Source organism: Eulemur rufifrons, chromosome 3, assembly GCF_041146395.1.
Source record: "Eulemur rufifrons isolate Redbay chromosome 3, OSU_ERuf_1, whole genome shotgun sequence".
In the NCBI taxonomy this organism is placed as follows: domain Eukaryota; kingdom Metazoa; phylum Chordata; class Mammalia; order Primates; family Lemuridae; genus Eulemur; species Eulemur rufifrons.
The window spans coordinates 43255336-43267572 of record NC_090985.1 but is presented as its reverse complement, the minus strand read 5'-3'; the positions used below and the strand labels follow the sequence as shown (position 1 = coordinate 43267572).

At 36.7% G+C, this 12237-nt stretch overlaps 1 protein-coding gene across 2 annotated transcripts in view; it reads left to right on the top strand.

The window, feature by feature from the left end:
* The window catches only part of COL14A1 (collagen type XIV alpha 1 chain), a 202529-nt gene that overhangs the window by 142961 nt on the left and 47331 nt on the right, over positions 1-12237 (top strand). For both annotated transcript variants that reach the window (XM_069465431.1, XM_069465432.1), the window contains 4 exons: positions 3487-3540; positions 7104-7199; positions 8362-8415; positions 8781-8834. In XM_069465431.1, the coding sequence (XP_069321532.1) occupies positions 3487-3540; positions 7104-7199; positions 8362-8415; positions 8781-8834 (258 nt within the window). The remainder of the gene's footprint in view (positions 1-3486; positions 3541-7103; positions 7200-8361; positions 8416-8780; positions 8835-12237) is intronic.

The following is a 12237-nucleotide window of genomic DNA, read 5'->3' as shown; positions in this document are numbered from 1 at the left end:
ACTTATCATAGGCCCAAATTCACATTACAATGCTTTGTGTGGGCTTTAAAACACAAGCTTTGCAGCAAGCCTCAACCATCTTTCCTATCCTCCCTGAGGGCAGTCTCAGTGCATGAGTATACAATGTTTTTTTTTTTTTAATTTCTTCTTTATCCTTGGTACTTAAGGGTTCAGTTCTTAATTACAATAATGTTTATTTTATTTTAGCCTGCATAAATAAGCATTTATAGCTGGAGGGTTTTCAAATTTTTTCATCTGCAATACTGCTGGAACAAGTTATACAATATTTATTTATGATCTAAGCATCAAACTTTCTAATGAGAAAAAGCAGCAGAGAAGTGAAACAGGAGGGCTGAGCTCCGAGGGAAACAAAGATGTAAAATGAGAAAAAAAGCAATTCACATTTTCAAATATTTCAAAATTTTCAAATATTGAAATTTTATATTCTAAATAAAGTATAATAAACTAATTAAAAATAGTATCCCAAATAATATGTAATAAATCCTGTATGATAAGTGAACATAGCTTTGATTATTTTCTCATTCAAGAATTTACATAGTAGTGTGATATGCCAATAAAAACTATAAAGGAATTGCAGGAAGGCATGGGTGGAAGAATCATATTCTCTTTGCCTAGATTAACCCTTTCTTATTAAAAAGATGGATGTTTTCATTCACAAATATTTGCTGAATTCTTGTCATATACTCAGTGATGAGGGTCAGGGATAAGGTGGAAAGTAAGTTACAAGTGTAAAATAGTCCCTGGTTTTAGATTTGATGCCTCTGGTGTACATATCTGTGAGATAAACAATATATTTGCATAAAATATTCGGTTAGAAACCAACCATTTAAGACACGCAAATAAAATTAAAAAGTTGTGACAGACTGGGTATGTTAACTGGGATGCATTAGGCTGCGAGGAACAGAAAATTTGGCTAACATGGTGGAGTAAGTTATTAGAACAATGGCATTTATTGTTTGCTCAGCAAAAGCTTCAGAGGTAGATGGTCTGAAGGCCAATTGAGGCTGCTTGAGGTCTTCATCAAGGACCTGAGCTTGCTCCAGCTTCCCACGTTGCTTTCTTTAGGCTTGTTGCTGCTTGATCAAATTGGCCAAAACTGGTTAACATGACCATTCCTGGTTGCAAAGAAAATCTGGGAAACCACAAATATCTGTCTTCTCTTGGGCTTTATAGTAGTAGGCATAAAAGAGAGAAAGGGGTAGAACAGGCTCTTATGTGGCCAGCCATCAGTGTCTGACACACTGGGGAAAAATATTTGCCACATATATCACATATATATGTATTTATTACATATAACAGTTAAAGGTGTAATATTCAAATACAGTCATGCACTGCATAACAATGTTTCAGTCAACAATGAACCATATATACAATGGTTGTTCCATAAGATTGTAATGGAGCATATATAGACATCTGATATATGACACTTGATATTGGCATTGCAGATCACGTAGGGGAAATGATTGATATTCAGTAATGGTTCTGGGACATTTGGTTTTCCATATGAAAGAAATATGTATAAATAAAAAACTATATATATACCATCTAAGTTTGTGTAAGTATACTCTGTGACGTTTGCACAATGACAAAACTGCCTAACAACGATTTCTCAGAATGTATCTTTATTGTTGAGTGACGCATGACTGTGTATGAAGAATTGCTACACGTGAAAGAGAAAAAGACATGTAACCCAATGGAAAACTGGGTAAAGTGCATAAATAGGTAGTCATAGTGAGGATAAAATGCAGATAGACAAAAGTTATGAAAAGATGTGCAATTATAATAGTTTTCAGAGAAATGAAAATTAAAACAATAGTAAGGTATTATGTTTTACCAGGGAGGTTGCTAAAAATGTAAAGTTTGACGATATTCAGTGTTGATTAAGATTTAGGGAAACAGGGATTCTCCAACTGTTGATGGATATATAAACTGGCGCAGCTATTTTGGAATGCAATTTGATAATATATCTGCATATTTGTCAAATTTCACTTATAATTCTACTTCTTGGTATTTTCTGAGAAATATTAACATTTTTACTTAAAGGCTATGTAAGGATGCTAATTAAAGTATTATTTATATAGCAAAAGCTTGTGAGGAAAAAAAACACCTAATTTTTTAATAATAGAAGAATGGTTAAACAAACTGATTTATATCCAACGTTTAGACAGCTATGCAAATGTTAAGAAAAATGAGTTAGATCTATATGTAATATAATGAAAAAATCTCTAAGGCATATTAAGTTAAAAAACTTAGAACTATGTAAAAATGTGATATATAACTGTACACATCAAATAACACCAAATATAGACAGTATTTTGTGTAAACACATGTGTACATACATAAAATGAAATTTTATAACTGTATTTTTAAAATGTGGAAGATGAGGAACCAACTGATATTGAGGAGGGAGTACATTTAAATGATTTTTTTTAAAAAAAAGGCTGGGAGAAATTCTTAAGATCACTTGATCCAGTATTTTCCCAAGTGACATAAGTGTTCTGTGGAAGGTATATAAAATCATTTTCAGTAATCCTGGACATAGCATGAAATAAATTTGAATCACACAGATAGAAAATTATTCTGTTTTCAGTGATCTTTCAATCCTTCTGCTCAGGTGAAAGAGAAATTCTGTCTGGTGCCCTACTGGTACTTGTCCATCTCCCTTTTTATCAAAGAGCAGACACTTGGCTCACAGACTTCAACAGAAACAAAATCTAGCTAAATTTAATAAAATCATTTATAGTATATTTATTTTTAATGTTACCTTATAGTTTTAGCAAGCGGTACATTTTTCCATTTACTGTAATGCTGTTTGCTTTTAAAATAAACTGAAGTGAAATAGTGAGTCCGTTGAAATGTTCAGAGAGTATAGACATATACATTTAGACATGTATAAACATATACAAAGAATACATACACATATTTATTCTGAATGTAGATATGTATCTATATAAAGAAAACTATTATTAAATAATAGTGTAGATGGTGCATTAATATGGCAAAAGCTTGAGAGGAAATGCAAATGACTGAAGTTTCAGAAACGCTAAACTAATTGACTTTTTTCTGTATAAATAGAGAATATTAAATTGTTGCTACTTTTGTATGCTTTCTACAATTTAATTGAATCATCTCAAAGTTATAGCATAAACATACCTAATTTTAGATTCATAGTGCATTTTATTCTTTGCATCCGTTAGTAACAGTAGTCTTCTATAATCACTAAATAAATAAATTCTATCAATTTTTCAAGATTTAAAAGGATTTGGCATAGAAAGTTTTCCATAGACAGGGCTGGGGCTGGGCAGCAGATTTCCAGTTAAGGATTATGATGAATGTTACCATTACACAACGTGTTGGCATTGATATAAAATAATACTAACATAATTCCTATTATCAAGAAAAAATGAATGAAATATCCTATTTTGAGACTTGCCTTTGAGCTAATACTTAACATCTATTTCCCAGGGTGGTCCAGGACTCCGAGGACCAAAAGGCCAACAAGGTGAACCAGGCCCAAAGGTAACGTACGCGCCTGCACACACGCTCTCCCTCTCCAACTAGCCATCATTTTGGAGTTAAGTGTGACTTAATTTGCCCTTGCAATTTAAAGCTCCTTATATTTTTATAAAAGTTATGTCTAACCCATTTCCCTTATTTTTAAAGGCTGTGCTTTTAGTCAAAAAGAATATTTACTAACTCAGTGAAAAGAAAGGTTTTTGGGTCAGAAATAAGAGTGTCAATGTTCTGAGTGGTTTAGTCTCCAAAGTAGTTCTCTCTCTTGTTCATCTTTCCCTTCCAGGTAATTTCTCAGGCTTTGGATTCTTCTTCCTCCCTTGCCACTATGTGTCATCAAACACGCAGTCTGTTTTCTATTCTCACTGCCCAAGGTCACCAAGTGTGGTGGTTCAGGTTGTACACTGTATAATGTCACCAGCCAATAGGACCAAGCCATGTCAAGGCACACATTTTTCTACTTTGCATAAAAGCATCCAAAGGATTGGCAGAAGCCCTGCCACTAATTGAGTTCAGGCCCACCATCTTCTATCTGTTTTTTGGCAAATCTTCCAACTAGTCTCCTATCCCCCGTGGCTTGACTTTTCGATTGATTCTTCACATCTGCCCCCAAATTAATCTTCTTAAAGTTTATAGTGGATCATATTAAAAACCTGAGGACATGTGCTATTGCCTTAAGAATATAACTCACCCTCTTTGGCATGGCCTTCAAGGTGCTTTGTAATTTGACTTCCCATCTCATTTTCATGGTGTTGCTCCACGTGATCTCTTTGACTTACTGCTTCAGTAGGCTTACTTATTAAATTTGCATAGCATTTATTCATGGAAAAGAAAATATACAAGACTTTTTGCTAAAAAATTGGAAACATATGAAACAAGGTAGGGCAAAATATGGGGATAAAAAAGAAGTAAATGAAAGAAGGCTAAAGATAATTAATCAGGTACTAGCCAGCTCAAAACTCAGACCATAACATGTCTCCTTTTTTGTTTGTTTTATTTTGTTTTCTGAGACAGACTTGATGTATCTTACTTGGCTCCATCTCTTATGGTGCTTTAAGAAAGGCCAGCGGTTGGAGGCCTCTTCTTAAATAAGGATGCCCTGGGCCTTCCTCAGTTTCATCCAAGGGCAGGGCCTCAGAGTTCCTGTAAATTCTGGCTCCCTGTCCCGACAGTTCTATCCACATGATTCCATTGTTTTCTGACATTCCCATAGCAGTATGTCTATCAAAGAAAAACAGGGCTTAACATGTAGAGCCTTTTTTTTTTTCATTTGACTAAATCGTTAATGGATGATGGTTCTAATCATGAAGATAAATTAGTTCATAGGGCCGGGCGCGGTGGCTCACGCCTGTAATCCTAGCACTCTGGGAGGCCGAGGCGGGTGGATCGCTCAAGGTCAGGAGTTCGAGACCAGCCTGAGCAAGAGCGAGACCCCGTCTCTACTAAAAATAGAAAGAAATTATCTGGCCAACTAAAATATATATAGAAAAAATTAGCCAGGCATGGTGGTGCATGCCTGTAGTCCCAGCTACTCAGGAGGCTGAGGCAGGAGAATCGCTTAAGCCCAGGAGTTTGAGGGTGCTGTGAGCTAGGCTGATGCCACGGCACTCACTCTAGCCCAGGCAACAAAGCGAGACTCTGTCTCAAAAAAAAAAATAAAAAATAAATAAATAAATTAGTTCATAGATAATTTGGTAATCCCATGATTCACGCATTTTCTCCGATTATTCTTTCCCACCAGACTGCTACTGATATGGTGATTTCTGTGTAATGATTTTGATGAATCACAGATACAAGTATGAACTGGTTTTAGGGAAAAATATCTTATTTAACGAAGGATGCTCACAGGTCCACCAGTGTGGACAGTGTAAGAACTGTAAAAGTATAGTTTAATACTTTTGATATGGAAAGTCCTGGTAAATATTATTAAATATTTTTTATTTTGTTGACCCACAAATAAAAAGAATTTGGAAGCACAAAGCAATCTTATTGCTGGTCTCTGCTATTCATTTTTGTCTCATATTTTACAGAATCAAATGGGACCACCTACTTTCTGTCCTTCTACTCTATTCTCAATTTGTCAGTACTATATTATTCAACTATTATCTATGAAAATGATATATTATTAAACTATTATAAATACTAAGTAGTATTTATAAATTGCCTTGTCTCCTCCTTTTATATTTTAAAACTTTAGCTCTCTCTCCCTTCCTTTTACACATGCTTCTTGTAAGAATAGTTGTCGTTCAGTGCTTCTATGTCCTCGACTCCCAAATAATTCTCAACCACATGTGGTTTCTGTTCCCCTAGAAATCCTATGAGTTACACTTATTAAAGTCACCATTTACTTGCTTATTACCAGTTCCATAGGCTTTGGTTTAATTTTTATTTGAGATTTCTACAAAATTTGACACAATTAGACACTTCTGTATTTGAAATTTTCTCCTCTTCTGGCCTTTTCTACATTACTACACCACCCAGTTGCATTCTGCTCCTAATTCTTAGGCTTTTTAATTTCAGATTCTTTCCTAGGCTTCTCTTCCTCTCCCTTCTACTTGATTTTCATCTCATTTTTATCCATTTCCTCTTTCACTCCATCAACACATTCTCCTTAATAACCTCACCCATAAACATGTCATCAACTACTCCAAAATCCATCCCAGCTCAGACCTTGGCCTCACTACCAGACTGCTGGACATTTCCATGTGGTTATTCCCACACACCTAACTCTTAACAGGTTCCAGTCTTCACTCACTATTTACCCACACTTTACTCCATTATGCTCTTTCTTCTTTGTCCCAAATCATAGATTTACCAATCTCACATTTAAGATGATACCCAGGTAGTGGAGGTCTTAATTTAATAAGAGAACAGCTTTAGTTGGAGTTGCACAATGAGATGGGAAAGAAGAGGTTGGGGATAAGTAGATTTTCTGGGTCTAAGATTACAGATGTGGTGTGGTTTTAGCCAAACCACAAGTTCCAAACTATAGAGGCAAGCAAGGTTTGCTGAAGTGAAAGGGATGTCAGATCCTGAAAAGAAAGGAAATAAAGTAATATTAAGCCTAGGGCCATTCAGTGGACATTGAAGAGGCATAGTGTGATGGCAAAATCAAGGTGAGGAAGAAAATAGAGGCCAAGTGCAGAGTCCTCAATAAATGAGAGGAATGCGCCGGAGGTAGATAGTTGACAATAGTAAAGATGGAGAGAATGTAGTTCACCCGGACAGTGTGAACCTCCGCAGACTAGGAGGGTGGTCTTCAAGCCTTTTGAAGTTGTTATGGAATGTGGAGGATCTAGTTACTCACATATTTGGCACAGCATTCTTATTTATGGGTGCAAAAAAAAATGTTGCAGCAATGCTTGTGTGTTTACTCATATGGTTTCCTGATGACATTTTGGCTGGGAGGTGAACCATTTGAGGCTTGATGTCTTGTTATCCAATGAGTATTTCACATCCTAGGAAAAGTAATATAAGGAAATAAATTATAAGTTCCCTAAGTAGAAATATCTTCTAGGTATCAGAGGGTCTAACTAATTCTAGGATAACTTTTCTCTCTTGCCTTCCAGGGACCAGATGGCCCTAGGGGTGAAACGGGCCCTCCAGGACCTCAGGGGCCCCCTGGACCCCAAGGACCAAGTGGTCTTTCCATTCAAGGAATGCCTGTAAGTTGCATGTAGACATTCAGATGCATTTTATCTTGAATTTTCTATGAGGTTACAAAGAATGAACTTTTGTCTTCTGTGCTTTAATAATGAGCCTCAGTCCCTTTGAGAGTAATGATTGAGAGTCCATTCATTAGCCGTGCCCTTAGCCAATTTTTTGCTCAGTGGTGAAGATCTTTTAACAAACAGGTACATGCTCAGGAAGTAGGTACATTCACAAGCAGTGTGTCTACCAAAGAAAAACAGGCTTAACACATTAACATGTGTAACCCTTTTTCTTGTTTGACTAAATCCTTAATGGATGTGATAGCATCTAGAAAGTAACAAATGTTATACAAATTTAAGTTATTCATTATTTATTTGTAGTAATTGTTGCTGTGGATTAATGAAAGCCATTTATTCATGATCCTTATCTCAACTGACATCAAAGTGCAGTCCATTGAGTGAGATATTTAGGTTTCCAATGTTGTACGTTTCTTTGAAAAGCTATTTTGTACCATTAAAAACAAACTTAATTCCATTCATTGATCTTCATTAATCTTATTAGGGAGATCTAGATTTAAGAATAAAACCAAGCTTTGTAATTAATATTTGAAGCAAACAGATCCTTTTAAGCATTTTTAGCAATCTCTTTGCACACATGATTGTGTCTCCCTAGCCGAGAAGTTTTGCCCTACAATGTTATTTTCATACTTTAGAAAGTATTAATATTCCCATTTGTGTAATTACTACTATTAATAATAAACATTTGTTGAGGTCTTACTATCGGCCATGTTCTGTGTTTGTTTTTCCTTCTTATATTCTATTTTTATATTTTTCCTGCCAAAACAAAACAAAACAAATCTATATAGATATGACATTTTAAAAATCTAAACTATAAATAATATTGAAATGTTCAACTCTTCCCTTCCATATATTTACAGTATCAGCTTAGCCATATCAGATTGTATATTACATGTTGAAACTATTCTATATATAAACATTCAGCTCTATAGGAATGTTTACATAAATGGCATAGCATATGTGAGAAGTGAAATATGCTTTGTTTGGATGTTAGCGTGAAACCAATTTAATGTTGAAAATCTTCAAACAGTGAGAGGGAGAAGAAAAGGCTAAGAGTTTACCCACGTGAACTTAACTCTGTGTACTTTTGGATATTTAGGGAATGACAGGTGACAAAGGAGAGAAAGGAGATACTGGCCCTCCTGGTCCACAGGTATTATTTTTATTTTTTTCATCTACTGCTCCCAGATTTAGAGGTTTGCCAAGGGGAAAAAGGCTGCAGCTTCTAACGTCAACTGTGATCTTGCCATTAAGTGTTTTCCGTATTAAAGACTGTTTACCTCTATTCATTTACCTTAAACGCCTCTGAGAGCCACACTGATGCTCCCCAGGGGGAGCCCTAGTGGGAGACATTCCTTGGCCCTGAGTAACTTCCATGTCTGAATACTAAGCGGTCGCAAAGGGTTCACCATAGTGCTATTAGGGTTATTTGGAGGGCTTGATCTATTTCAGGGAAGCGGGGTGAGAGGGTGACTCATTCCCGTGAAGCTGGCTCTTTTTTGTCCTTGTTCTATGTAGGGTATCCCAGGAGGCGTTGGTTCACCAGGACGTGATGGTTCACCAGGCCAGAGGGTAAGGACTTGCCCAGAGTTGGTTCTTATCGAAGTAAATTTCTCACCAAGTCCTTTTTTTGCTGCTGGCAGGTTTCTATACAAAGAAGTCATGCCAGTTTTTGTTTTTCGTTTTCTCCTGTCTATGTATATCCCATCTATCCTGCATATATCCATTACTTTCATCAAAACCCGAGAACTCTCATCAAAACTTACCACGTTAGCAACACCCCTTTCTAAATTCAGTTTATAACCTGAATATAGTTTGCACTGAATAACGTTGGTTTAGTAGATTTTTTCCAGTTCTTTCAAATCCTTAAGGCACAAACCTAAAGGAAATTAAGAATCACATGAATTGAAATTTAAGTAGAATGGCTATCTATAATATGGTTTATATGGAAATCTCCATTTCTTTAGTATAATTCAGTTATTTGTTCTTTTAACCTATTCAGATAGACAATAGTAAAATAACATAAATATGGTCAGGAGAAGGATAAGTTAACTGCTGGTGTTTGTTTAGTCAACAAGTTTTCATACTTAGCCAGAGTTGAGATTTTTGTTCTCAAAGCGTTTATAGCTTAGTGGGAAGAAATATAACTAAATAAGAAACTTTATTATAGGTTATAATGGGGGCAGAGCCCTGTGAGAACATAAAGAATGGATAACTAAGCCAGACTTAAAGGGTCGAAGAAGGTTTCTCCAAAGAGGTACCATCCAGGCTGAGTCTCAGTTGAAAGATAGAGATTAGCCAGGTGAATGAGGAAAGGAAAGCCATCGCAAGCAGAGAGAACAGCATGTACAAAGGAGTAGAGATGCACAGACGAAGGGCGTTTCCAACACTGCACATAGTTTAGTGTGACTGGAGATTAGAGTGCAGTGTGTGTGTGTGTGTGTGTGTGTGTGTATGTACAAATTCACTTAAATCATCTATTTTTTTAGGACAAAAGATTTTGACTTTTAACACAAAGGCACTAGTAAGTCATTAAATTTTCAGCAAGGGAGAGAAAGGCTGGTCTTCCTTAAGTTGTCAGTGATTTATTTTTATTTTTAATTTCAGCATATTATGGGGGTACAAATGTTTAGGTTACATATATTGCGTTTGCCCCACCTAAGTCAGAGCTTCAAGCGTGTCCTTCCCCCAGAGAGTGCACACCACAATCATCCTCTCCTCCCCACTCCCACCTGCCCGACACCCGATGAATGTTACTACTATATGTGCACATAAGTGTTGATCAGTTAATACCAATTTGATGGTGGGTACATGTGATGCTTGTTTTTCCATTCTTGTGATACTTAGTAGAATGGGCTCCACTGATTTAGACGTGTGAGCACCTCCACAGTTTCTTTTAAGACTGGACTAAATGGAGTGGCAATCACTTAGGTACAATTCAATGAAAGACAACACATTTGACATTCACTGGTGTGTTTGGTACAACTCACTAGGTTGACAAACAATTAGCTGGCTAGAAGACTCGCTTCTTTACTTAAACAAGGCCTGCCTTTAGCTCAGAGTAACTATACTGCTCAAGAATAAGGAAATTGTTTTTTTCTATAGAAGTGTAGGTATGCGAACTTAAATCCCTACTGCTTTCTTTTTTTTTTACATCAGACTTTCATTTGCTTAAATGCCAGTGTAGTCTTGTTCATCAAATGGAATTAGTCTGTGAAACATGTTTAGGTCAATGTATCTAAAGAAGGCATTTTGTGAAGTTAGATTTATGTTGGGTTGGTGTACATGTAGAAGGAGTGTCTAGACGTATTTATATGTTTTGGCAAGGGGCTCAGGCTAAGATCCTGTGTGGTTACACACCTAGATTCCTTCGTGATTCCTGAAACTCTATAAACAGCAATTCTAAAGATTTGTTCAGTGAGTTTATTTGATTTATCTGTGCACGGAGTCCAGTCTTGGCAAAGAACTCCCAAATCAAACCTGTTGGATTAGTGTCTGGATCATTTGGTTTTGGAATTCTTTCTTTTAAAACCAATATACCAACACAGACTTTTTATAAATATTTTGCTATCACTCCAAACATGTGTTCTACTATAGAATTAGAAGTCTTAGAGCTGTAGTAAAGATAAGTTATCTGTACTTGGATTTTATTTTCCTCTCTCCCTCAATATGGAATTAAAACTTTTAGGGTGTGCCTAATTCCTGCTTCAAAAACTTCTTAGATGGAAATGGACTTGCTTTTTTAAACTGGTTTTCAGAGGATACTCATTCTTTATAGGGCCATATTTAAAAAAAAAAGATTATGTGAAGCCTGTGACGATTGTTATAGGAAAGATATTTGAGGGCAGTACCATTCCAATGCACCTAAGGGGATACCATTCACACGGAATAAAACACAATGGTGCTCCTGGGATTGTGAACCTTGGCCACCCTGCTTGAGGGAAGGACCACATATTTTTTTCAATCAGCCATATCGTAATTGAGCAGATACAATGTGCTGTGTACTATGCTCAACCTGGAAAGAGCTGTTCCTTACTGCCTGCAGAGAAGAATCCAGAAGAGGAGAGAATGTCAATAGCTAAGAGAGACAATTTGTAGACCATCTACCTGGAGAAGATGGAAGGGTCTAGAGAATGACTTTTCTCCTGGACCAGAAAAACAAATGGGTCTTCTCAGAGACGATAGAGAAAGAAGAATGGATGGAAGGAAGGAAGGGACTGAGGGTGAAAACAGAGGTATTTAGGTGGCTCCAATCTGTTTAGTCAAATCAGCTGAGGGATTAAGGATAGCAAAGATCTAAAACAATTACATAGTTACTTAGCAGAGTTGTAAGGTAGAAGAAGGCCAGGACCAACTTCCATGGTGGTAGACAGACCTAGGGCACATGCTCTCTTGGAGGGCCAGGTCTCCCTGCTTAGGCGGTGGGAGAGGAGGGGCTGCTTAAAAAGTAAAGACAAACTCCTCGCAATTATTCCTGCTCTGCCTTAGGCCACCCTAAAAGGCAAAGCTGCATTCAGAAAAAAAACAAATAAAACAATCGCAACCATGATATAAAACAGGCTGAGAGTGAACACAGAATGCTGAGACTTATTGCTGAAATGACTGAGAAACCTCTTCCAGAAAACTCCCCAATCAGGCTTGATTTTCCAGGGAATTAGGAAGGCAAGACTATTTGTTTTTCTTTCACTATAAGCACTTAAATAATTTAATGTTACTGTGCCTTCATTTCCCCTGGTCCTGAGTGAGTGAAGCCTATTCTAGGCAAAGAAAGAGGAAACTGCAATAAATATTTGTGGTGGTGTCTCATCAATGCTTCTAGCTCCTTGGAGAGTCTGGAGAGTAAGTGAGGTGTGCTGTAGGGGTGGTGGGCCACTCCTTACTGCTCATTCTTCCTTCTTTTGAATCTTTGCCTTCTCTTATCGACGGCCAAGAACTCATAGCCCAAACCTAATACTATCAACTTGACTATTAGCTT